The sequence below is a fragment of the Neofelis nebulosa genome, chromosome 10, assembly GCF_028018385.1.
Source record: "Neofelis nebulosa isolate mNeoNeb1 chromosome 10, mNeoNeb1.pri, whole genome shotgun sequence".
Lineage (NCBI taxonomy): Eukaryota > Metazoa > Chordata > Mammalia > Carnivora > Felidae > Neofelis > Neofelis nebulosa.
Window position 1 is genome coordinate 101,154,713 of NC_080791.1, and position 26,852 is coordinate 101,181,564.

General features: G+C 36.1%; 1 protein-coding gene across 1 annotated transcript; it reads right to left on the minus strand.

The window, feature by feature from the left end:
* Positions 1 to 21,925: 21,925 nt before the first annotated feature.
* Positions 21,926 to 22,894, minus strand: LOC131488819 (olfactory receptor 10AG1-like). The gene has a single exon (XM_058690662.1). The coding sequence runs from the start codon at positions 22,874 to 22,876 to the stop codon at positions 21,926 to 21,928; it is 951 nt and encodes a 316-aa protein (XP_058546645.1). The 5' UTR covers positions 22,877 to 22,894.
* Between the last annotated feature and the right edge of the window lie 3,958 nt (positions 22,895 to 26,852).

Below are 26,852 nucleotides of genomic sequence, written 5' to 3' on the forward strand. Positions count from 1 at the left end.
TATGGTCATACTGAGAATTTAAAAGTGTAAAAAAATACTGTAAAAAAATTAAAAATTGAAAAAAATTACTGTGATAATAATGATGGTAATGAAAAACATTGAGAAATGTTTTAAAATTGTAATAAAAATTTTGAGGAATCTTCATACTGTTTTGCATAGTAGCTGCACCAGTTTGCATTCCCACCAACAGTGCAAAATGGTTCCCTTTCTCCACATCATCACCAATAGCCGTTGTTGCCTGAGTTGTTAATGTTAGAACATTAACATATGGGAAGGGAAGGAAAAATAAGATAAGATAAAAAGAGAGAAAGAGGCAAGCCATAAGACACTCTTAAATACAGAGAACAAGCTGAGGGTTGCTGGAGGGGTGTTGGATGGGGGCGGGGAATGAGTTAAATTGATGCTAGACATTAAGGAGGGCACTTGCTCGGATGAGCACTAGATGTTCTATATAAATGATGAACCACTGGGTTCTACTCCTGAAACCCATACTACACTGTGAGTTAAAAACATGAATTAAAAAAAAATAAAAATTTAATAAATTATTTTATTAAAACCAATTTCCCATATATGCTTTATATACAAATTTACATTTTTAAATACACAGATTTACATTTTTAAACTGCAATTATTTGGACTTTCATCCCTTAAAAGCTAAAAATACCCATTATCTTTCCCTATTCCTACATTTCCAAGAGTGATAACCTAGCACCAATTGAGTGATCTATTTGAACCTATATGCAGAGGTCCAAGCCTTTAATATTGTTATAACATGTAGCAGTAGCACTGCTTCTGTAGCAAACATTTGGAATCTCTCCATAATTCCTGGGATTTTGCACCATTCTTTATTATGATTCTAAATGTCCTTGCCATCGTATTCAGGAGAGATAGAAGGCAAGATGGGATGAGGGGAGTCTTTCTAATAAAAATAAGTTAATTGTACTCATTATTCAAGTGCTCTAGGAAAACACTTAAGCAAATGATTGCAGTTGAAATTTAACTTTTTCACATCAGATCAGCTGATATAGAGCAAGTATGATATTGGCTGTTACTTTTAACTTTTTAAAATGCTATTACTGAGCTGCAATCTCAAATGGATGCCACGGCGGCAAGGATGGATGAGGCAGAGCAGAGAATCAGTGATATAAAGGACATACTTATGGAGAATAATGAAGCAGAAAAAAAGAGAGACTAAGGCAAAAGAGCACGATTTAAGAATTAGAGAAATCAGTGACTCAATAAAAAGGAACAACATCAGAATCATAGGGGTCCCAGAAGATGAAAAGAAAGAAAAAGGTGGAGAAGGGTTATGGGAGCAAATCATAGCAGAAAACTTTCCTAACTTGGGGAAAGAGACAGACATCAAAATCCAGGAAGCACAGAGGACTCCCATAAGATTCAACAAAAACTGACCATCAACAAGGCATATCATAGTCAAATTCACAAAATACTCAGGCAAGGAAAGAATCATTAAAGCAGCAACGGAAAAAAAAGTCCTTACCCAACAAGGGGAGACAGATTAGGTTTGCAGCAGACCTATCCACAGAAACTTGTCAAGCCAGAAAGGATTGGAAGGGTATATTCAATGTGCTGAATCAGAAAAACACGCAGCCAAGAATTCTTTATCCAGCAATGCTGTCATTCAAAATAGAAGGAGAGATTAAAAGTTTCCCACACAAACAAAAATTAAAGGAGTTCATGACCAGTAAACCAGATCTGCAAGAAATTTTAAGGGGGACTCTCTGAGGGAAGAAAAGATGAAAAAAATAAATGAATACCAAAAGCAACAAAGACTAGAAAGGACCAGAGAACACCACCAGAAACTCTAGCTCTACAAGCAACATCCTGGCAATAAATTAATATCTTTCAGTACTCACTTTAAACATCAATGGACTAAATGCTCAAACCAAAATACATAGGATAACAGAATAGATAAGAAAACAAGATCCATCTCTGTGCTGTTTACAAGAGACCAACTTTAGACCTAAAGACACCTTCAGATTGAAAGTAAGGGGATGGAGAACCATCTATCATGCTAATGGTCAACAAAAGAAAGCCGGAGTAGCCATGCTTACATCAGACAATCTAGACTTTAAAATATAGACTGTAACAAGTGATGAAGAAGGGCAATATATCATAATTAAGGGGTCTATCCACCAAGAAGACATAAAAATTGTAAATATTTATGCTCCAAATGTAAAACACCCAAATATATAAATCAATTAATCACAAATACAAAGAAACTCGTTGATAATAATACCATAATAGTAGGGGATTTCAGCACCCCACTTACATCAACGGGCAGATCATCTAATAAGAAAATCAATAAGGAAATAATGGTTTTGAATGACACACTGGACCAGATGGAGTTAACATATATATTCAGAACATTGCATCCTAAAGCAGTGGAATACACATTCTTCTCCAGTGAACATGGAACATTCTCCAGAATAGACTACATACTGGGACACAAATCAGCACTCAACAAGTACAAAAAGATCGGGATCATACTGTACATATTTTCAGACCAGAATGCTATGAAACTTGAAATCAACCAAAAGAAAAAAAATTTGAAAGGTAACAAATACTTGGAGACTAAAGAACATCCCACTAAAGAATGAATGGGCTAACCAACAAGTTAAGGAGGAAATTAAAAAGTAAATGGAAGGGGCACCTGGGTGGCTCAGTCGGTTAAGTGGCCGACTTCAGCTCAGGTCATGATCTCGCGGTCCGTGAGTTTGAGCCCCACGTCAGGCTCTGTGCTGGCAGCTCAGAGCCTGGAAACTGTTTCAGATTCTGTGTCTCCCTCTCTCTGACCCTCCCCCGTTCATGCTCTGTCTCTCTCTGTCTCAAAAATAAATAAATGTACATGGAAGCCAATGAAAACAATAATACCACAAGTCAAAATGGGACGTGGCAAAGGCAGTCATAAGAGGAACATATATAGCAATCCAGGCCTCCCTAAAGAAGGAAGAAAGGTCTAAGATACACAACCTAACCTCACACCTTAAAGAGTGGAAAAAGAACAGCAAATAAAAACCCAAAACCAGCAGAAGACAGGAAATAACAAAGATTAGAGCAGAAATTAATGCTATCAAAACCAAAAAAAGCAGTAGAACTGATCAATGAAACCAGAAGCTGGTTCTTCAAAAGAATTAACAAAATTGATAAACCACTAGCCAGTTTGATCAAAAAGAAAAAGGAAAAGACCCAAATAAATAAAATCAAGAATGAAAGAGGAGATATCACAACCAACAAAGCAGAAATAAAAACAATAATAAGAGAATATTATGAGCATTTATATGTCAACAAAATGGGCAATCTGGCAGAAATGGACAAATTCCTAGAAACATATACACTACCAAAACTGAAACACGAAGAAATAGAAAATTTGAACAGACCCATAACCAGTAAGGAAATCGAATTAGTAATAAAAAATCTGCCAAAAAAATAAGAATCCAGGGCCAGATGGCTTTCCAGGGGAATTCTACCAAAAATTTAAGGAAGAGTTAACACCTATTCTCTTGAAGCTGTTCCAAAAAATAAAAGTGGAAGGAAAACTTCCAAACTCTTTCTATGAAACCAGAATTACCTTGATTCCAAAACCAGACAAAGACCCCACTAAAAAGGAGAACTATAGACCAATTTCCCTGATGAACATGGATGCAAAAATCCTCAACAAGATATTAGCCAACCAGATCCAACAATACATTAAAAAAATTATTCATCATGACCAAGTGGGATTTATACCTGGGATGCAGGGCTGGTTCAATATCTGCAAAATAATCAATGTGATTCATCACATCAGTAAAGGAAAGGATAAGAACCATATGATCTTCTCAATAGACGCAGAGAAAGCATTTGACAAAATACAGCATCCTTTCCTGATAAAAACCCTCAAGAAAGTAGGTATAGTAGGATGATACCTCAAGATCATAAAAGCCATATATGAACAACCCAACGCTAATATCATCCTCAATGGGGAAAAACTCAGAGCTTTCCCCCTAAGGTCAGGAACAAGACAGGGATGTCCACTCTCGCCACTGTTATTCAACATAGTATTGGAAGTCTTAACCTCTGCAATCAGACAACACAAAGAAATAAAAGGCACCCGAATTGGCCAGGAGGAGGTCAAACTTTCACTCTGTGCAGATGACATGATACTCTATATGGAAAACCCAAAAGATTCCACCAAAAAACTTCTAGAACTGACTCATGAATTCAGCAAAGTTGCAGCATATAAAATCAATGCACAGAAATCGGTTGCATTCCTATACACCAACAATGAAGCGACAGAAAGAGAAATCAAGGAATCGATCCCATTTACAGTTGCACCAAAACCCATAAAATACCTAGGAATAAATCTAACCAAAGAGGTAAAAAATCTATACACTGAAAACTATAGAAACCTTATGAAAGAAATTAAAGAAGACACCAAAAAATGGAAAAAGAGTCCATGTTCCTGGATAGGAAGAACAAATGTTGTTAAAATGTCAACACTACCCAAAGCAATCTACATATTCAATGCAATCCCTATCAAAATAACACCAGCATTCTTCACAGAACTAGAACGAACAATCCTAAAATTTGTATGGAACCAGAAAAGATCCTAAATACCAAAGCAATCTTGAAAAAGAAAACCAAACTAGGAGGCATCACAATCCTGGACTTCAAGATGTATTACAAAGCTGTAATCATCATGACAGTATGGTACTGGCACAAAAACAGACACTCAGATCAATGGAACAGATTAGAGAAACCAGAAATGGACCCACAAGCGTATGGCCAACTAATGTTTGACAAAGCAGGAAAGAATATCCAATGGAATAAAGACAGTCTCTTCAGCAAGTGGTGCTGGGAAAACTGGACAGCGACATGCAGAAAAATGAACCTGGACCACTTTCTTACACCATACACAAAAATAAACTTAAAATGGATGAAAGACCTAAATGTAAGATAGGAAGCCATCAAAATCCTTGAGAAAAAAGCAGGTAAAAACCTCTTTGATCTTGGCCACAGAAACTTCTTATTCAACACGTCTCTAGAGGCAAGAGAAACAAAAGCAAAACTGAACTATTGGGTCCTCATCAAAATAAAAAAAAAAACTTCTGAATAACAAAGGAAACAATCAGCAAAATTAAAAGGCATCCAACAAAATGGGAGAAGATATTTCCAAACGACATATCACATAAAGGGTTAGTATCCAAAATCTATAAAGAACTTAGCAAACTCAACACCCAAAAAACAAATAATCCAGTGAAGAAATGGGCAAAAGACATGAAGAGAGACTTCTCCAAAGAAGACATCCAGATGGCCAACCGACACATGAAAAAATGCTCCACATCACTCATCATCAGGGAAATACAAATCAAAACCACAATGAGATACCACCTCACACTTGTCAGAATGGCTAACATTAACAAGTCAGGCAACAACAACAGATGTTGGTGAGGATGCAGAGAAAGAGAAACCCTTTTGCACTGCTGGTGGGAATGCAAGCTGGTACAGCCACTCTGGAAAACAGTATGGGTGTTCCTCAAAAAAGTAAAAATAGAACTACCCTATGACCCAGCAATTGCACTACTAGGTATTTATCCAAGGGATATAGGTATGCTGGTTCCAAGGGATACATGTACCCCCATGTTTATAGAAGCACTATCAACAATAGCCAAAGTATGGAAAGAGCCCAAATGTCCATTGATGTATGAATGGATAAAGAAAATGTGGTATATATATATATATATATATATATATATATATATACACACACACACACACACACACACGCACACAATGGAGTATTACTTGGCAATAAAAAAAATGAAATCTTGCCATTTGCAACTATGTGGATGGAACTAGAGGGTATTATGCTGAGTGAAATTAGTCAGAGAAAGACAAATATCATAGGACTTCACTCATATGAGGACTTTAACACACAGAACAGATGAACATAAGAAAAGGGAAGCAAAAATAATATAAAAACAGGGAGGGGGACAAAACATAAAAACTCTTAAATATGGAGAAAAAACAGAGGGTTATTGGAGGGGTTGAGGGAGGGGGTATGGGCTAAATGGGTAAGGGACATTAAGGAATCTATCGCTGAAATCATTGTTGCGCTATGACGTAACTTGAATGTAAATTAACTTGGACGTTAATTAACTAACTTGGATGTAAATTAAAAAAATAAAAAAAATATGGAACTTGTTACAAAGGCAAAAAAAAATTATTTAAGTTTTTGCCCCAGTAAATGTTTTGATTGCTCACTGCAGAAATTTCCAGAACAACCCACAGACTCTTTAATGGAAAACATCAACAGCATACTCCTTAAATTCTTTCAATCTCTTGATGCAAAATCCTTTCCTTGTTCTCCCCAACCTGAACTGCTGTCTCTTGACCTCTAGCCAATACTATCAAATCCTTCCTTTGAAAGCCCTGCTTTAAACCAAACTTTCACTTCTTAATAAATTCTTTCTTCCCTTACTAACGTGAGCAGTAAGCTTACCTTTGTTATCAACCGTTTGTTTTGGTGATATTTAAGGAAATCACCTTTTGCATCATATATGTAAACTCATCATTATGGACTAGAGAACCTTCAAGAAAGGCTATAACTATCAACCTTAAAGGTGAGCTGAAAGCTTACAAATGTCCTTATAAAAATTTATCAAGCATGACTGAGCATACTCAGGGCAAGATACTGAGAATATGGGATTTTCCAGAGCTTTTCGCAGTTATGTAGTGCTGGAATATCAAAACTGAAGATGTGAGAAACCTCAAACAAATGGTAGATTTCCTATTCCAGACCATTTCTAAATTCAAAGCGTTAGCTTGTAATAGACAAAAGCGCTAAAAAAAAAAAAAATGGATAAGCTAAGTGGAATTTCTCGCAATTTCTTAGTGCTGAGGATACAAAGACTTGCTATTAATTTGGGTTCTGAAAATAAATCCCTGGAGGGATTTGTCACTTAAGAAAATTAATGTTTATTCATTTTTGAGGGAAGAGAGAGAGAGAGAGAGACAGACAGACAGAAGACAAGGGGAGGGGCAGAAAGAGACACAGAATCTGAAGCAGATTCCATGCTCTGAGCTGTCAGCACAGAGCTGGATGGCCGGTTGTGGGGCTCAAACTTGTGAACCGTGAGATCATGACCTGAGCCCAAGTCCATCACTTAATCAATGAAGCTACTCAGGCGCCCTGGGATTTGTCATTTGATCTAACAATCGTAAACCACGTTTATCTGAGAAGCTAGGCACACAAAAGCATTTGAGAATACAGGTATGGTCCCTGGAAGAGTGTTTCAGCTGGACTTAGAAAAACTTTCAGAACTTTTGTTAATTGCATAGGTTTAGTACAACATTGGAAATTTGTGTGGGCTCAAACACATATAGTGATCTTTTTTTCATGGCATTTGCCGATTCTAAAGTTGGTTGGGGTAGAAAATTTAAAGATATAAACCAGAAATCTCTGAAACACAGGAGTGACATTTTTCATTCTCTTCTTGCAGAAGAGACAGAGTTTAAGTTCTTAAGTAAAAGTCCTGGATTGCCATGCCCTAAAAATAGGGGTGAACTGGGGGTACACTGCATCTTGTCAAAACTGTAAGGGAGAATCAACTCAGATCAGTTTCTGATTGCATTGAGATTTTCAGCTTTAACTTCATTGGAAGAATGATTGAAAACTCTTTGGTGGTGAAATCATCTGGAACATTTTTCTGTGTAGTCACTATATGGCAAGTAATAAACAAACACAGAGAACAGGCAAGACATTATGAGCAACAAACATGGCAAAAACAGGCTAAAAACAAATGCACATTGTACCACATATTGGAGTTGGCAAGTAAGGACTTTAAAATAATTGTAAAAGTAGCTTTAAAAATTGTATTTAATTGGAAAATGGCAAAGGAGTGGAGAAATTCACTGAGGAATTGGAATCCATAGAAAAATTAAATCGATTGAAAAAATATATTTATAATGATCAACTTATTGAACTAATTTAACTTAATGAGCAGTGCATTGAATATTAGGTAACGGAAGTGGATGAAAAGTGATGAGGGTCAGTGCGCGTATATTAGGATCTTTTGCTTAGAAACTGAAACCAATGTGGCAGAGAAAGTAATCAGAAAAATATATGCTCTGTCACTCAAATACTTAGAATACCCACCTTGAACCAGCTCTTAAGAAATCAGACTTCCCCAGCAAGTCTCTTTCACCCTGGGGCTGCTTGGGAGTGCTTGTATTTAGTGCTTTCCTTTTGCCCCAAAATCTAGAGTTGTTACATCTTCCACACACTAGATGGCACCAGAGACAAGTATGTAATCACCTCAGTAGTAAGGACTCCTAATGTTTCAAAGTTTCTACAGATCTTTGGTGTAATTGTTATTTCATTAGGCTGGTCAGTATTTGATTTCTCATCCTGTGGAAGTGTTTTTCAGACCTGGTTATTTTCTTTTAAGGAACATTTCTATTACTTGGGTAAGATATATCTCTTCTCCCTCTGCACCTGATATTCCGACCCTCAGCTCTCCATAAAGCATCATCAAACAGTAAATCCTGATTCTATAGTTTCCCATCCTTTGTATCAATACCCCAATAGGTTGAACTGATTTTTGTGGCAGAGCAGCTAAAATATAATAGATTATATTAATTTAATATTAATATTTAATATTAACAATTTAATAATTAATTATATTATATATTAATATTGTATATTAATATTATATATTAATTTAATATAAATATTAAATTATATTTATATATATTATATATTATAAATATATATAATTAATATATATTTATAATAATATATAATATATAATATATATATTTTTAATATATAATATATATTATATATATATTTATAATATATATATTATATATATTATATATATTTATAATATATATAATATATATAATATATATTTAATAAATATATATATAATATATATAATATATATTTATAATATATTTATAATATATATAATATATATATTTATAATATATTTATAATATATATAATATATATATTTATAATATATTTATAATATATATATTATATATATTATATTTATAATATATATTTATAATATATATCTATAATATATATTATATTTATAATATATATTTATAATATATATTTATAAATATATATTTATAATATATATTATATATATAAATAATATTAAATATAATATATTAAATTAATATATAATAATATATTAAATATATATTAATATATATAAAATATATTAAATATATATAATATATTAAATATAATATATTGAATCAATATAATATAATATAATATAATATAATATAATATAATATAATATAATATAATATATATTTTATAATATATAAAATATAACTCATAAGTGAGTCCTGGAAAAACTGTCAAAGCTTTGGGAAAAGCTAGTTTACATGAATGAACAAGTATTTCATAAGAAACTAGACTCTTCTTTTGGGACTATGACAGCCTAAGATATTCAGACCATCCAATATACTGAAATAAAAGAATGAAGTTATTTTAAATTTACACAAAAGCATCAAAGAATAGTCAAGAAATTCTATTTTTTCTCAAACTGAGCACTAAAGAAGGAAAAATCACAGTACTACATACAAATAAAAGAACTATTTAGAGTGGGAAAATGAATCTAATTAAAGTGGCAGCAAAGTCCAAACCAAGCTCAGCTATAGATTTGATTGACTTAGCACCTCATCCTAGCAGTTATGCAGAGGAACGTTCATAATTCTGAAGGCAAATATTATCTATTTAAATCTCTATATCCAGTGTAAAACAAGTTTAAAAAAATCCAGTGTAAAATAAATTAAAAAAAAATAATGGAACATGTATAGAGGCAGGAAAATGTGATCCCTAAAAAGAAAGAAAAAATCAATACTATAGGAACATAGATAAGTGACATCGATATTCAGATGTATAATCTTGGTGAACATATGCTGAATGCAAAGTGAATCAAATCTAGGCATAGAAAAGTTAAGTAAAAGGAAATGAAACAAAACAACAACAAAACAACAATTATAAAATAGACAAAAGACATTAGAACACTAACGTTAGAAAGATGAAGTTTAAAAATTTAAGCCATTATTCTGAATTCAGGAAAATAATAACACTCAAAACTTTCCTACAAAAATGTTACCAACCCACAGGGCTTATCGGCTGAATTCTAAATATTTTAGCAAGAAATAATTTAAAATTATGCAAAATAGTTCAGAAAATAGAAAGCTGTAGCACACTTTCATACCTTCTGTATGAAACCAAAATAACCATAAAATGAGGAACCTGAGAAGAACTTAGGGGCATCTGGGTGACTCAGTCAATTAAACGTCCACCCTTGATTTCAAGTCAGGTCATGATCTCACAGTCATGGGATCAAGTCCTCTGTTGGGCTGTCCACTGAGCCTAGAGCCTGCTTGAGATTCTTTCTCTCCCTCTGCGTCTCCCCCAGTTGAGCTTTCTCTCTCTTTCAAAACAAATAAATAAGACACCCCCCTCAAAAAAAAAAACCCTTAGAAGAACTTGCAAAAATGAGAATAGGAGCACTTGAGTGACTCAGCTGATTAAGCATCTGACTTCAGGTGGTTAGGTCATGATCTCATGGGTTGTGGGTTCAAGCCCCGCATTGGGCTCTGTGCTGACAGCTCAGAGCCTGAAGCCTGCTTCAGATTCTGTGTCTCTCTCTCTTTCTGCCCCTTTCCCACTTATGCTTGTCTCTCTCTCTTTCTGAAATACAAATAAACATTTAAAAAATGAGAATATTATAGTCTAATATGATAATATGACTTTTGGAAATAGATACAAAAAGCCCTTGACAAAATATTTGTAAATCAAATCCAATGCTACTTAACACAGATAATATAAGATGACCAAGAAGAGTTTCTTTCAGAAATTCAGTGTTGATGAGCATTTAAAAATCAATTTATTTAGCTGTGTGAACAAATTAAAGGAGAAAATCCAGAGGATTATTTCAATAAGTGAGGAAAAAATAACCCCAACAATGTGATACATTGAATGCACATTCAAAGTAAATTATCTTAATGAATTAGAAAAAGAAGCCTTCCTCAAGCTGATAAAGAATATCTATATTACGGGGCGCCTGGGTGGCGCAGTCGGTTAAGCGTCCGACTTCAGCCAGGTCACGATCTCGCGGTCCATGAGTTCGAGCCCCGCGTCAGGCTCTGGGCTGATGGCTCGGAGCCTGGAGCCTGTTTCCGATTCTGTGTCTCCCTCTCTCTCTGCCCCTCCCCCGTTCATGCTCTGTCTCTCTCTGTCCCAAAAATAAATAAAAAACGTTGAAAAAAAAATTTTGAAAAAAAAAAAGAATATCTATATTACTCATCTATTGCTGCATAACAAATTACCAGAAACGTAGAAGATTAAGTCAGTGCCTGTTTACCATCTCACAGTCTCTCTGGGACAGGATTGTGAACAGGGTTTAGCTGGGTCCCCCAGAAAGCTGTGAACAAAAAGCCTTGGCTGGAGCTGGGGCATGACTGGGGAGGGATTTATGTTTATGATCATTCAAGTTCCTGGCAAAACTAATTTATTTACCATGGTAATAAAAGGGCCTATTTCCTTGTTGGCTATTTGCCAGAAGCAGTTGCAACTTCAGATAAGAAATCAATTTTCTTGCTATTACGCTGATTGGACAAACCATTGTCAGTGGTCCAAGAGTTTATAAAAAGGTAAAGATGGGACTGATGATTGGCCAGAGTACTAAGATGACTGACTGCCTGAAGTCTGAGCAGCTGTGCCCATTCTGAGCTCTCATCTGTGATCAGGGATGTCTTGATAAGGGACAAGTAGCAACTGTTCTGGGGAGCTCCATCATGTGCAATGGTTGAGATGTTGTCTCTAAGTGTAAAAAGTCCCTTTCCTGTACATCCAGTTGACTCCACTTGCCCCTAAGTTATCCAAAATAACTCACTCAGCACCACGGTTTCTGCCAAGGGACTGAGCACGGGAGGCCCCATACTCCTGCAAGTGGGATATACCTGTGGGTCCAAGTTTGGTTTTATCCTGTAGCAGGGAGGCCTCAGCAGCCTCCCTAATCTTGTGGGGGTACTGTTTCCATGACACAAAACAAAGTGGAGCAGCTAAATATAGAAGGACATGGGAATAGGGCCTGTGAAAACCCAGGTAACTCTGCACCCACAGTGGCCACTTTAATGGTACGTAGCATGGAGCTGAGGAGGGCAGTTTCTTGTATCAGAAGTCCTTGGGACACTTATGGCCACCATTGGGGATCCAGGCTTTCTAGGACCAATGAAGAGGTTGCTAAAACCTCTAAATGAAGGACACTCTGGGAGGCACTAACAGGACAGCCAGTTGTATCGTGATTGGGACGGATTTTAGAAACTTTTTTTAAAGAAGCCCTATTAACAATGAGCAGGTAAGCGCATAAATTGTCTTAAGTAAAATCAAACATATATTGCTTCCAGAATCCCCAAAGTTCTATAAGATGTTATCTGTGTTTTAATATTGTGAGTGCTAACATGATTAATAGCTATTTCTTTACAGTGGCATGGATAGATAATCTCTGGTCTACCAAATAATCTTCAGGGCTTTAACTGAGTTGGTGGGGTCTTTTACTGTGTAAGGGATAATGGTCCACCCCTTTTTATGAGCTCCTTAGTAAATGTTTATGAGCTCCTTAGTAAATGTGTGTCCTAAATTATTCTGTCAAATGAATCTCTTTGGAGGAGGACACTTTATACATAATATCATACCTATGTTTGCAGAGACAGTTGGATGTTGTTAAAATCTTGCCTGAAAAAATTGTATGTGATGGCCGGGCTACTGAGATACCCCACGGATGGCCAAGCAAAGGGAATTATATCCTTTTAGAGTTGAAGGCAAACTGTTTCTAAGAGACTGTCGAAATAGGCACTAAACAGAACATATTAGCCAAAACTACAGCTTCAAAATATTTAACAGTAGTTGTTTGATTGAATAAGTAATTTCAATAATATTGCCCATGGGGACCTTAAAGAGGGGGAGCACAGTATTAAGGCTGTGGTAATGTCATGGCATCCATTATTTCCAAGTTTAAAAACAGGTCAAATTAGGCTTTAAGATGGAGAAGTAGTGGGGATAATCACCCCTTCTCTAAATAAGTCTTGTATAATACATTTAAATCCTTAAGGATCTCATTTTATTTTGCATTGGGATATTTTAACTATTTTAAATGTGTGGGTACTATGAAGAAAATTGTGTACCCCTAAAAAGGCATACATTTAAGCTGTGATCAATGTGATGGTATTTGGAGTTGGAGAGTTTTGAAGGTATGTTAGACAGGGGTCTCCATCAGAACAGAACCAATAGAAAAGATAACGATGGAGAGAGAGAGAGAGAGAGAGAGAGAGAGAGAGAGAGAGATGAGAGATGACAGAGACATAAAGACATACCCAGAAAGGAAGAAAGAAAAGTAAAAGGAAACCCTGATTTGTAGCATTTGATAATTTCCATGATGTAAACATCCCCACTGTTCTTAGATGAGGGAATAGTGTTAGAATCTATCACCAGTGCACCTGCTCCAGAAGACATACTGAGGCAGCTCTTCAGAATGAAGGAGATGATATAAGAGGGAAATATGGAGCACAGGTGTATGTGTGTGCTCACACACACAACTGAGTACAGGTAAAACTGGGGAGATTGGTGTGGGGCACCTGGGGAGCTCAGTCAGTTAAGCATCCGACTTCGGCTCAGGTCATGATCTCACAGTCTGTGAGTTCGAGCCCCAGGTTGGGCTCTGTGCTGACAGCTCAGAGCCTGGAGCCTGCTTCACATTCTGTGTGTGTGTCTCTCTCTCTCTGTCCCTCCCTTGTTTGCACTCTCTCTGTCTCTCAAAAATAAGTAAACGTTAAAGAAAAATTCTTTAAAAACTGGGGAAATTGGAATAAGACCAATATTGTATTCATGTCAGTATTCTGGTTTTGATATTATATTATAATTTTGTAAAATATGCCAAGAGAAGAAGCTGGGAAAATTATAAATATGAGCTCCCTGTGTTATTTCTCATAAATTCATGTGATTCTACAATTTTTCTCAATTTAAAATATTGGTAGGGGGATGGAGACATCTGCCTTTTCTTATTCCTGCAATCCTGTTCCCTGATGACACCAGAAAGCTGCCATATAAATCCTACCATAATAAAAATTATCCTACTAAGATAAAAATTTATCTGTTATAACAAAATAATTAAATAAATCTTACATTTGAAAAGAAAAAAAATGCCCAATAATCTAGGCTTCCATGATAAGAAACTAGATAAACAAGAGAAAAATAAATCCAAAGCAAACAGACCAAAGAAAATAACTAAGATTAGAGCATCAATCAATGACATTGAAAACAGAAAAAGAGCAGAGAAAATTAGTGAAATAAAAAGCTTGTTTTTTTGTAAATATCATTAAAATGGATCATAGATGTAAATATAAAAGTATAACTGTGACTGTTTTAGAATAAACATAGGAGATACCCTGTGACCTTGGGTTAGGCAAAAAATACATAAATACAACCCCAAAAGCATGAATCATGAAGGAAGAAAAAAAGAAATTGAATTTCATTAAATTGAAATTAAAGTTCACTATACATTTACCTTATGTATTTACCCGAAAGTCCCACTGTTGGGTGTTTATCATAGAGAAGTGAAAATTTGTGTTTACACACACACACACACACACACACACACACACACTATATAGACAAAACATTCAGGATAGTTTTGTTTAAAACAACTAAAAAGTGGAAACAACATGAATGCTGTCCCTCTAGGAAATGGATAACAAACTTCAGTACCTCATACATTGGAACACTACTCAGCAATTAAAATGAACAGACTCTATTAATGCATGCAACAGCATTGTAGATGCCAAATGCTTTATGCCAAGTGAAAGAAGCCAGACTTAAAAGATTTTACTGTCTGATTCTATTTATATGACATTCTGAAAAACGGAAAGCTATAGGGACAGAAGAAGGTTGCCTGGTGATACCATTGGTGGGAATTGTCAACTGCAAAAAGGCAACAGGTGAGAATTTTGGAGAGTGCTGGGACTGAGCCTTAATCATGTTAGTGATTATACACCTCCATGAATGTGTCAAACCTCAGAGAACTTAGACTGAAAAGAAAGAATTTTACTTTGTATATAAATTTAAAATTTACTGTGTGTAAACTAAAAATAAATCTTATAATGCTACCAGTTGACAAAGGCATCACTAAGAGGCTGTATATTCCATTTCCTTGATCCAGTCTAAAGATTATATTTTAACCCCATTTTACAAACAATCTCTCTTGGAAACTCCATTTAAGAAACTCTTTCCAATGTCAGCCTGCATATTTAAAAATAATCTCAGATACTGGAAGGAGGTCTTTCTTGCTCCCCAGAACTGACTTTTGTTTGTCACAGACATTCTCAAGTAGTCAACAGAGCCTGTAGAAACGGGCACAGACAATGGTGAATGATAGAACAGAGCACATATGGTTTTTATGTCACAAATATTACTAAAACATTTGCACAAACTGTTAAATTTGTCTTATATTTCAAATACAAGAAATTGAAGCCCATCAAGTCAAGACGATAAATCATACTTCCTTATGAGACCATTTGTCAGTATTTAGCAGACTTTATCTTGATTATGAAATATTAGTTATAGGAACTTATCATGGTTGCATGAATGCTCAAAGGAAACATAGATTAAAAAGTAACCACAAGTCAGTACTGATACAGGTACTATTTAAAAAAAAATTTTAATCTTTATTTTTGAGATAGAGAGAGAGAGGCAGAGAGAGAGAGAAGGAGTGTGAGTGGGGGAGGGGCAGAGAGAGAGGGAGACATAGAATCTGAAGCAGGCTCCAGGCTTCGAGCTGTCAGCATAGAGCCTGACGCGGGGCTCGAACTCATGAACTGCAAGATCATGACCTGAGCTGAAGTCGGACGCTTAACCGACTGAGCCACCCAGGTGCCCCTGATAGAGGTACTATTAATCATAAGATCTTGAAATAGTTTTCCTTACTTTGGGATACTCTTTCAAATAATGGTGAAGACATCATATTCTTTGGAAGCCAAGGAATAAAGAATATCTGTAAAATCTACAGATTTAGCAATGTTTTTCTAATGCCAAAATCATCCAGGAGTGGAGCAAAGTTGATATTAGACACAGTGAAATATATTTCTTTTAATGTGACAGAGTTGTGAAGGAACTGCTTCCAAATCATCCAATGTCTGGCATATGATTTAATTGGAAGAGCCATACCTAGAGAAATACACACATCTTTTCTTTGAAATCTCAATGGGTCACTCTTAGACTTTTTTTTTTTTTTGCTACTCTCCTATTGATACTTGGCATGTATTAAATTTTTGCCAAGTACTAATAAAATGTGTTTGTATTCCCAACCTTCTATATCTACAGAAGTCCGTACAACACAAGATGTCTTAAATACACGTGAAGTGAAGAAAAGCATCCTGTAAACACCCAAAGTGTTCAATCTTATCACACTCATTAAAAGTACCAAGTAATTGCATTTCTGAGAAACATTGCCTACCACAAAAAGGACTTCTGCACAAGCCGAGAATAAATGAAAGAGGTACTATTCACCACCAAACATTGCGAAACATTAATATTGTAGGTGTATTCTCCTTTAGGGTTGTATTTAGGCATATACAATAAAACATATTTATTTGCTTCACACATCAAAATTTCTGGGGAATGGGGGAAATAGTCCAGGGCTTTTAACATGATATCAGAAAGCCCATCTTCCTGATTTTCCATTCTTAGATATGATGTCTGCAACCTTTCAGGAAGGAAAGAAAATGGAAGCAAAAGATAGAGCCACTAGCTGAGATCTACATTTATCACCTCAGTCAACATGGAGTCATCCACTCATACTTAGCTGGAAGGGGGCTGGGAGGTTGAGCGTTTAAAGTCCTCAAACTCTGTAGTTACACTGGTTATAGGATAGAAGATTTACATCAGTATGTTCTGAGGCAGGCTACAACATCTCCCACGTTATATGTGAATCTTTGTATTCGTTTTCTACTGCTATTGTAATAAATTGTCACAAATGGATTGACTTGTAATAACTCACTTTTATTTTTTTTAATGCTTATTTATTTTTGAGAGAAAACACAAGTGGGGGAGGGGCTGAGAAAGATCAAGAAAGAGGATCCCAAGTGGTCTCTGCATGGCCAGCAGAGAGCCTGATGTGGGTCTTGGAGATCATGACCTGAGATGAAGTCAGATGCTTAACTGACTGAACCACCCGGGTGCCCCTAATAACACACACTTATTATCTTAGAGCTCCATAGATCGTAGGTGCAACATGGGTCTCAATGAGCAAAAATCAAGGTATGGGCAGGGCTGCACTTCTTTCCGGAGCTCTTGTGAGTACTCCATTTCCTTGCTCTATTAGACTATTAACAGAATTCAGTTTTCTGACGTTTCAGACTGAAGAACTTGTTTCCTTTCTGGCCATTGGCCAGCCAAGTAGTATGCTTAGCCTCTAGAAGTCACTAGAGAAAATAGGCCACGTAGTACTTTGTGACTGAAAGCAGTATGTTAAAATCTTTTATATATCCTGTAAAGGCACATATTTTTCATATGTCATACCATCCCTTGATAAAATAAGCTTTTGTAAAATATAACTACTACATTCCTATAGGTAACTATTCTTATTTTTCAAAGTGCTTTATTTTGAGAGAGAGAGAGAGAGAGAACGTGTGTGTGTGTGTGTGTGTGTGTGTGTGTGTGCGCGCGTGCACGCACATGAGAGGAGGAGGGGAAGGGGCAGAGAGAGTGGGAGAAAGAATACCAAGCAGGCTTTGCATTGTCAGCGCAGAGTCCGATGTGGGGCTCAATCCCATGAACCATGAGACCATGATCTGTGCCGAAACCAAGAGTCAGTTGCTTAACTGACTGAGCCACCCAGGTGTCTCTCTGCTTATTTTTTAATAGTGTTTTCTTCAGAGGAACATTATGTCAAAGTTGTCACTTTGTTGAGAAAACAATGTGTAAATAGCCCTTGGCAAGAGGCAATCTTCTACAAATAGTAACACTCATCCAATACAAGTTTAGACAGGAATGTGCATGTTTCCTTTCTCATTAAATATACATATTCTTGATGATGTATATACTGACACCTATTTTGACATAACAATGTAAATCTTTAGCAAATGGCACACCAACTTATATACTGCATTCCCCATATGTTGAGTGGCCAGAAGTCAGAAAATGGCACTATCTAGAAGACTGGTATAATATAAAAATCAGAAAAAAAAGGAAGGTGCATGAGAATAATTTCTTGGTCTTTATATCAAAAAAATGTGTGGAGCCCTCACTAACAATCATGGATTAGTCAGAGAATTATGTGTAAGGTCAGATTATCAATTTTATAAGCTAAATATAGTTTGTGGCTCATAAATTTCAATCAGCCTCAATTATATTAGCCATAAGGGATATCATATATAATTAAACGAATCCATGTAGTAATTTCCAGAGTCTGTCTCATTGTGAATTAACAGACTGGGAAGTCAAGGGATACAAAAAGAGAAAAAACAAAGGTTTCAAGGAATTTTGTAAAAGTGTTAAGGAAGTCATAATCATACAATTCTTAATTGACACTGAGTTCATAATGATATAAATGTTATATTTCATTCGAGTGTTAATGTATATTTAGCTCTGTTCCATAATCCTTGTTTAGATGAGCAAGGAATTAAGTAACACATTTTTAAAAACTGAGCATAAATAAAGTAATAGGAAAATAATTCTAATTTGTAGATAAATAGGTTTTATTCCCTAGGTAATTCATATTGTGGAATATCCCATTCCCTCAAAAATAGCCGTATATTGATTATCTCTATGTATTTGAATATAAAATACAACACAGCTAGTGATTTCCCTGAGAAAAACAGCCAACACTACCATTTTTGGTGCTTTAAACTCTTCCAAATGCTTCTCCATGCCAGGTATATATTGATCCTTATAATAATCCTGGGAGTTAATAGAAAATAGTGTGTTTTTCCCATTTTATTTATTGTGAATTGTTAAAGACAAGACATCAGGCCCAAAATAGAGTCGCTTATGTTAAGCCCCACATCACCAAATGAAAACTTAGCTCCAGTTTTGGCTTTCCCAAAATGTAATCTAAAACCACTCAATCAAGGTAATCAAGCTCGGTAATCTGCCTGATATATCCCTCCATGCCTTATAAGGAAAGTAATTTTGCTGTAACCAATTCAATTTTTGCCTAGCATAACTTCCTTGTTCCTGCTTCTTCCTGCCTATAAAGTCCCCTTGCCTTGTGTAGCTCTTTGGAGCTCCTTCCTACCTGTTGAATTGGATACTACCCAATTCATGAATTACTGACAAAAGCCAATAATAACTTTAAGATGTACTCAGTTGAATTGCTGTTCTTTAATGTAATGAAAAAGTAGCTAAATGAATTGCTCAAGATATGGGTAAAGCAAAGATTAAAATTTAGTTGTCTGAACTCTTGGGATAACACTATTTCCATCATATTGTGATTCGAGCTTTACTAAATGTCAGAAACAGAAAACACCACCACTCGTATCTTTATCATCACTATCATCACCATAATTATCACCATCATGGGCTTTATCATAACCATATAAAAATTGGTATATAAAACATTAATGGGGAGGGATATAAACACATATACTTCATGGATAAAATGCCTAAATAAATAAAGGTAGTACATTATGTTAGATTGTAGAAGATGTAAAAGGTTAATGACATAAAATATAGCCATCTAAAAAAGAGGCAAGGGGCACCTGGGTGGCTGTGTCAGTCGAGTGTCCTACTTGGCTCAGGTCATGATCTCATGGTTCATAAGTTTGAGCCCTGCATCGGACTCACTGCTATCAGTACAGAGCCTGCTTCGGATCCTCTGCCCCCCCTCTACCCCTCCCCTGCTCATGCTGTCTCTCTCTCTCAAAAATAAATAAACACATTAAAAAATAAAGAACGGGAGCTAATATTGTTTTATAATATATGTACAATTACAGCTAAAACTATTGAACCTAATAATTGTCAAAGAACTACTAACAGAAGTCTCAGAGACAGATGCACTCAACAATCTCTTCATGCCAGTGACTTGCTTGAGATCTGGGATTGGGAGACAGGCATTCGTGGTTCTATTGACAGGTGATCCCTTTCCTTGATAAAACCAGTTCAAAGGTTTAAAAATTTCCAACATTTTAGAAAGGGTGGAAGGCATAAAGGAATAGGCACACTAAGGTAAATGCTACTGTAAGGACTTTGCATAAATCTGAAATAACCTGTAACACATTCCTTCACTTTCAAACTCATGGATATTTTATTTTCTTTAAAAATTTTTAACGTTTATTTATTTTTGAGAGAGAGAGAGGGAGAGAGAGAGAGAGCAGGGGAGAGGCAGAGAAAGAGGGAGACACAGAACCTGAAGCAGGCTCCAGGCTCTGAGTGGTCCGCACAGAGCCCGACGCGGGGCTCGAACTCACGGACTGCAAGATCATGACCTGAACTGAAGCTGGTTGCTCAACCGAACTTATGAACTGTGAGCTCACGACCTGAGACAAAGTCAGACTCTTAACTGGCTGAACCAACGGACTAAGCCACCCAGGCACCCCATAGACACTTTACTTTTAAAATATGAATTGGCATAGGAGTAGCTGTTCAGAGTTCTATTAAAGAATAAATGAAAAAATTAAAAGCAAATTACTTTGAGGCCAAAATTATTGAGTTAAACATAGAAATATGTTCAGGGGTGCCTGGGTGGCTCAGTTGGTTAAGCACCTGAATTTGGCTCAGGTCATGATCTCACGGTTCGTGGGTTCAAGCCCCGAGTTGGGCTCTGAGCTGACAGGGTGGGGCCTGGAAGCTGCTTCAGATTCTGTGTCTCCCTTTCTCTCTGTCCCTCCCCCACTTGCACTCTGTCTCTCTTAAAAAGTAAATATACATTAAGAAATATGTGCAATAACTTCTGGCTGGAAGTTACTAGGAAGAAAGTGAACTGAATGTAAGATTTTCTTTTGGTATTATGATCAGAGTGACTCCACATTGCTGCATAGTAGGTTAAATAAATATGCTTTCAATGTTCGCTAATGCTCTGAAATCTCTTATTTGGCCAAAAATCTGAGGTATATCACAACCATATTAATTCACCTATTCACTTAGTAGATTCACTCATTCAACATTTATTGTTTACATGCCATTTCCAGTCTCTGACTATAGAATCAAAGAAAGTTTTCCATTATTGTTGTTTAACTTTTATTATTTTTTTTGTGAGAGAGAGAGAGAGAGGAGAGAGAGAGAGAGAGAGAGAGAGAGAGAGAGAGAGAGAGAGAGAGACGGTGAGCACGCACGTGGAAGAGGGGCAGAGAAAGAGAGAAACTCTTAAGCAGGCTCCATTCTCAGCACGGAGCCAGACTCAGGGCTCGAGCTCATGACCATGAGATTACGACCTGAACCAAAATCAAGAGTCGGGCACTTATAACCAACTAAGCCACCCAGGCACCTCTAGAATCAAAGAATGTTAACAAATACAAGTGTGAAGATTGAAGAAATTATTTAGGTAAATAATCTCATACATTGTTTAGCGTAATCAAGTGAAAAATCTTGAAAGATGGAATTCTATTTTATATGAATTTCATTTATGGTATAATTTCATATGAAATCTGTGGTGCACATTACTATTTTATTCCTGGGTTGGGATTACTCTTTAGGCTTGGAGCACTGAAGACAGATTAATTTGCCTGGTATGTGTCCAAGCACAATAAATTGTAGGCTGGGTACAATTTACTGCATCTAGAAGTCTATCATAAGCTGGAAGTGGTTAATTCCTTAAAGGGAGCGTAGAGATTTGAAATGTTTCCCTGATACCCGTGTGGCGAGCGGCTAAAACGTGGACAGCTAAACTCATCACACCATTTTTTTAAGTAATAGTTTTCTCAGGGCTGCAGTCACATCCTTGTTCCTAAGACTGTATATCAGGGGATTAAACACTGGCGTCACTGTGGTATAGAAAAGAGAGAGCAGTCTGTCAGTTCCTGCAGAATGATTGGACTTGGGCCTTAAGTAGGTAATGGTAGCAGATCCAAAGAATAAAAACACGACCAGCAGGTGGGAAGAACAGGTGGAAAAAGCTTTGGCCCGTCCCCTGGCGGTTGGCAACTTGAGAATGGTGGAAATGATTTTGCTGTAAGAGACAAGTATCAACACAAAAGGAAGTGCGACAAACAGCATAGCTGCTACATAGACCGATAGCTCATGTACAAAGAGGTCCCCACAGGCTAGCTGGAGGATGGGGGGTATGTCGCAGAAGAAGTGGTTGATTTGGTTAGAATTACAGAAATGCAGAGAGAAAATCTGACATGTTTGTCCTATCTGGACTGGGACTCCACCGATCCAGGAGCCAACAGCCAGTTGGATACACATCTTCTGGTTCATGACTAGAGGATAGTGCAGAGGGTTACAAATGGCCACGTAGCGGTCATAGGCCATTACTGCCAGGAGGAAACACTCAGTGGCTCCCAACGCGAGGAAGAAGCACATCTGGGAGGCACAGCCCAGCATAGAAATGCTTCTATCCTGAGTCCAAAGGTTCACCAGAATCCTAGGGAGAGTGACGGACACGTAACAGATTTCCAACGAGGAAAGATGCGCCAGGAAAAAATACATGGGTTTCTGTAGTGCCTTGTCAAGCCTGGTTATTGTTATTACGAGGCTATTTCCAATTAAGATAATAACGTAAATAGTGGAGAACACTCCAAATAGTAACCGTTGGAGGTTTGGAAGGTCAGAAAATCCCAAGAGCACAAATTGCTTTATGGTGGAAGTATTATCATCTGCTTTCACCTCTTCACATTTCATCTGTGGGAATGATTTAATCAGAAGTACAGGTCACTCCGATGCCTTTGGCTCTTGTTTTCTTCTGATACACAAAGAGGATGGCATGCTTCCCAAGTTTCCCAGTTACCTATTAAAACAAATCTGTAACTTCCAGCGCTCTAAAAGTGTGGTGAGGTGTATTTTTCATTATTATTAAATAAATGTATTTGTAAGAAGAAAAATCCCCCTAGTCTTTTTTTTTCTGCTATGAATTATCATATTTTTTTTTGTTTCTGAAGATATGTCATTGTAATTTTGCTCTCCATCTGAACATTCGAAATTGCAAAATCTGAATTTATCTTCAATCCTGACAATGATTTCATGCTTTCACTCTATTGTGTTTTCCTCTCAAATCTGTTTTCTGTGAATATCAATTTCAAAATTAATTTCACTTCACAAGTCAGTATCTTGTAAGTCACCTGAATAGGTTTTATGAATGAATGTAGTTCATTTTTCAAAGTAGTGGGTTCTTGTGGGTTTAACTTTGACAATCTGCATATTTCAGCTGTTTTACTATAAGACAAAATTGATGAGCTGACCGCTAAATATTATGGGGTGTTATTTAATCTTTAAAAATGCGTGTTTTGGTGTAAGATCCACGAAATAAGCAGTCATATTTTTTTTTCATATTTTGCAGTGGAGAGAAAAGGAGATCTAAAATGGTCTATGTGTTCAGAAATACTCAGAGGCATTTTTGTTCAAAAAAGCAATCCCAATTACAATGTATACCCCTCACACATTTCCCATATAAAAGAAATATCGATCAAAACTCATCTCTGAGATCTCTCTAAATTACCCATATCCTCAATAATTGCAATTATTCTGCTGATTCCATTTAATCCATCCTGTCTTTTCCTTGCACACATATGTGTCTGTGTTCATGCACATAAGTGTATTGGGGTGAATTTCTTATCTTTATTATGTACTTTTGTCATTCGTATAACTAGATTATAAGCTTGTTTTGATATTCTATACATTTTTCTATGAAATGCATAGTATATTTTTTCCCAAAAATATGATTTACTAACTTCTTGAATAAATTACAAAGGCGTCAAATTGGTTGTTTCTTTGGAATAGCCTCTCCGGTGTAAGCATGGGTTCTTACCGAAAATGCAGACTTCCCCTGCCTCTCTCCCTCCTGGTATATATAGATTAAGCATGTTTTCTGTGGTGTGTGTGTGTGTGTGTGTGTGTGTGTGTGTGTGAATTATACTCTTTTCATTCAGTCTTGTAGAAATAGCAAATTGTTTCATTGTTTTCAATCTGTCCTAGATAACTTCCATATAATGAGTTAACTAATTTGAAAGCCAATAGAGACTAACTCGTTGCAAAGAAAATACACACCTATAACCATACTCTAAGGGTATTGAATATGGACAATAGTCAAAATGTCAGTACAAAAATGTAGGCAGAAATGGGGCAGGAACAATAGTCCATGCAAAACCCGACAATACTGAGGATTTTCTGTGGCTGAGAAAAGGAAAATTAAATGATAATTTCTTTTACAATCTACAATATTCCAAACTACATATTTAAAGTGATAAGGGCGTGTAGACCTTGCCCTGCTATTATACAATTCTCCCAATGTAAATTTGATTCCAAGGAATGTAAAAACGCTATAGGTGAGTCTGTAAGATGGTCAGAAATTAGTAGCTGTTAGGTGGCATACAAGATGACACAGCCAGGGTTTGTGTGTGTGTGTGTGTGTGTGTGTGTGTGTGTGTGTGTGTGTGTTTGTCTTCACTATGCCATCCTACACACCTTTAACCACAAATCATATTTTATTCACCTGTTTCAGTCAACATAAAATCCAATCCAATATTTGAACAGTTATTTAAATTGTTTGTTGAATGAATGAGCAGGGGAGGGGCAGAGAAAGAGAGAGAGGAAGACACAGAATCAGAAGCAGGCTCCAGGCTCTGAGCTGTCAGCACAGAGCCTGACATGGGGCTGGAACCCACGAATCGTGAGATCATGACCTGAGCCAAGGTTGGACACTGAACCAACTGAGCCACCCAGGAGCCCCCTAGCCAACTTTGTTTTTAATTCAGACATTTTCTGTTTCTTTCTCTGGTCTTCCCACTAAAATAATGACTCTTTTTTTTTTTTTAATAGAGAGCTCATGATATCAATTACAACTATTATTACAATGTATGTAATGCTTATATGCAGAACAAGTTTATAAAATCAAATGGGAGGTAAGAAATAAACAATCAGAATTTGGTGAATGCAGTTCAGAAGGCTTTTTCCTTTAGAAGTCTCTAAAGATAAACGTGAAAACATGCCGATCTCTCTGTAGCATCTTCAGATTCATTTATCATGGAACCTAACTCTTAACAAGCAAAGAATACCTTTGGTATCAGTAGGATGCAAACCCATTTCCATAAGGTCCATTCACTATCTCGTTCCTTAGTTATGTACAATTAAATTTTCAGGGGATATGATTTCCAGGTTTAATGCATTCAAACTACTTAAATACATGCTTAACACACAGTAGTTTTACATGTTGGCATCCAAGATGGTAACAGTGATGATTATGTTGATGATAATAGAATGTCAATAATCTCTGGTGTATTTGTCCATTATGTTACAAAGCACTTTGCATTTTCCTTTCTATTACAATAATGAAAGCCAGAAAAGCAAACAGACTATCTGCATCAATGTTTTGTAATTAAACCACAGTAGCAATAACAAAAAAAAGATTCCTTTTTAAATTTTCTTAAATCAGTGTTTGCTGATGCCCCGAAAATACAATTGTTAGTAAAACTGAACTTAGTATCAGACAAAAATTCATGCTTACCTGTTTGGATTGAGGTTAAATATAACGCTTACCTTTATTGACTGAAAGAGAGAGAATGAGAACTGTAGTTTTGGCAGGTAATTTACTTTTATTTGAAACCGTAGTCAACCACTTGCTAAAATATGTCTACTGTCACAACACCTAGTGCTCTTTAAGGAGGACTCATTCTTTGCCCTTGGGATCAGTTCCTTTCCCATGTCACTTTCTAATTGAACTAAACCATTCTGCCTGCCACTCAAGGAATTTGGTACAATAACCAGAAGCATATCTGGCCACATTACTCTTTCTTTAAATTCTCTATGTCTCTTACTTTTTTTGTCATGATTAAGAAATATAAGCATTGTACGATCAGAAATTTACATAAGTTATTAAATCATTAATATTTAATAATTGTATTCAAGTATTATTTATATAAATATATAAATATTTATATTTAAACGTTTATTTATATAAATATTTAAATATTTTTATTCCTTTAAATATTTATTTATATAAGTATAATTTTATTTAAATATGTAATACTAAATTATTAAATTATAAATTATAATTATTTAATTACATAAAGTAAATTACATATTGCTTATAAACTAAGATGTTCTAATAAAGACGCAAGCATAAGGGGAGCCTGGGTGGCTCACACAGTTAAGCGCCTGACTTCAGATCAGGTCATGATCTCATGGTTTGTGAGTTCAAGCCCTTAAGCTCTCAGTGTAGAGCCTGCTTGGAATTCTCTGTCTCTCTCTGCCTCTCTCTCTCTCAAAATAAATAATAAACTTAAAAAAATAAAAATAAAAATTCAGAAGTAAGAAGTCAAGGGCTGTGGGGACCATTATGTCACCTGCAGCGTGAATCTCCCATCTCCATGTTCAAGTTAGCTAAGTAGGCCGCATCACCTCCTCCCACACTGCAGAAGGTGGGCAGGGGGCTGGAGGTAAGCACTCACTCCTTTTTAGACTTGCAAACTGAAAACTCCATGCAGAATTTCCAGGCATAATCCCTTATGTCAAATTTAGTCATAAGACACCCCTTTTCCAAACTGGAAGAGAAGCTAGAAGATATTTCTCTAGGTACTGCCATGGGACGAGCTAAGACTAACTATCATTAACTCCCCTCCATTGTCAAAACCTAAAATTCTGAGTTACATCATCCAGTTCTCAG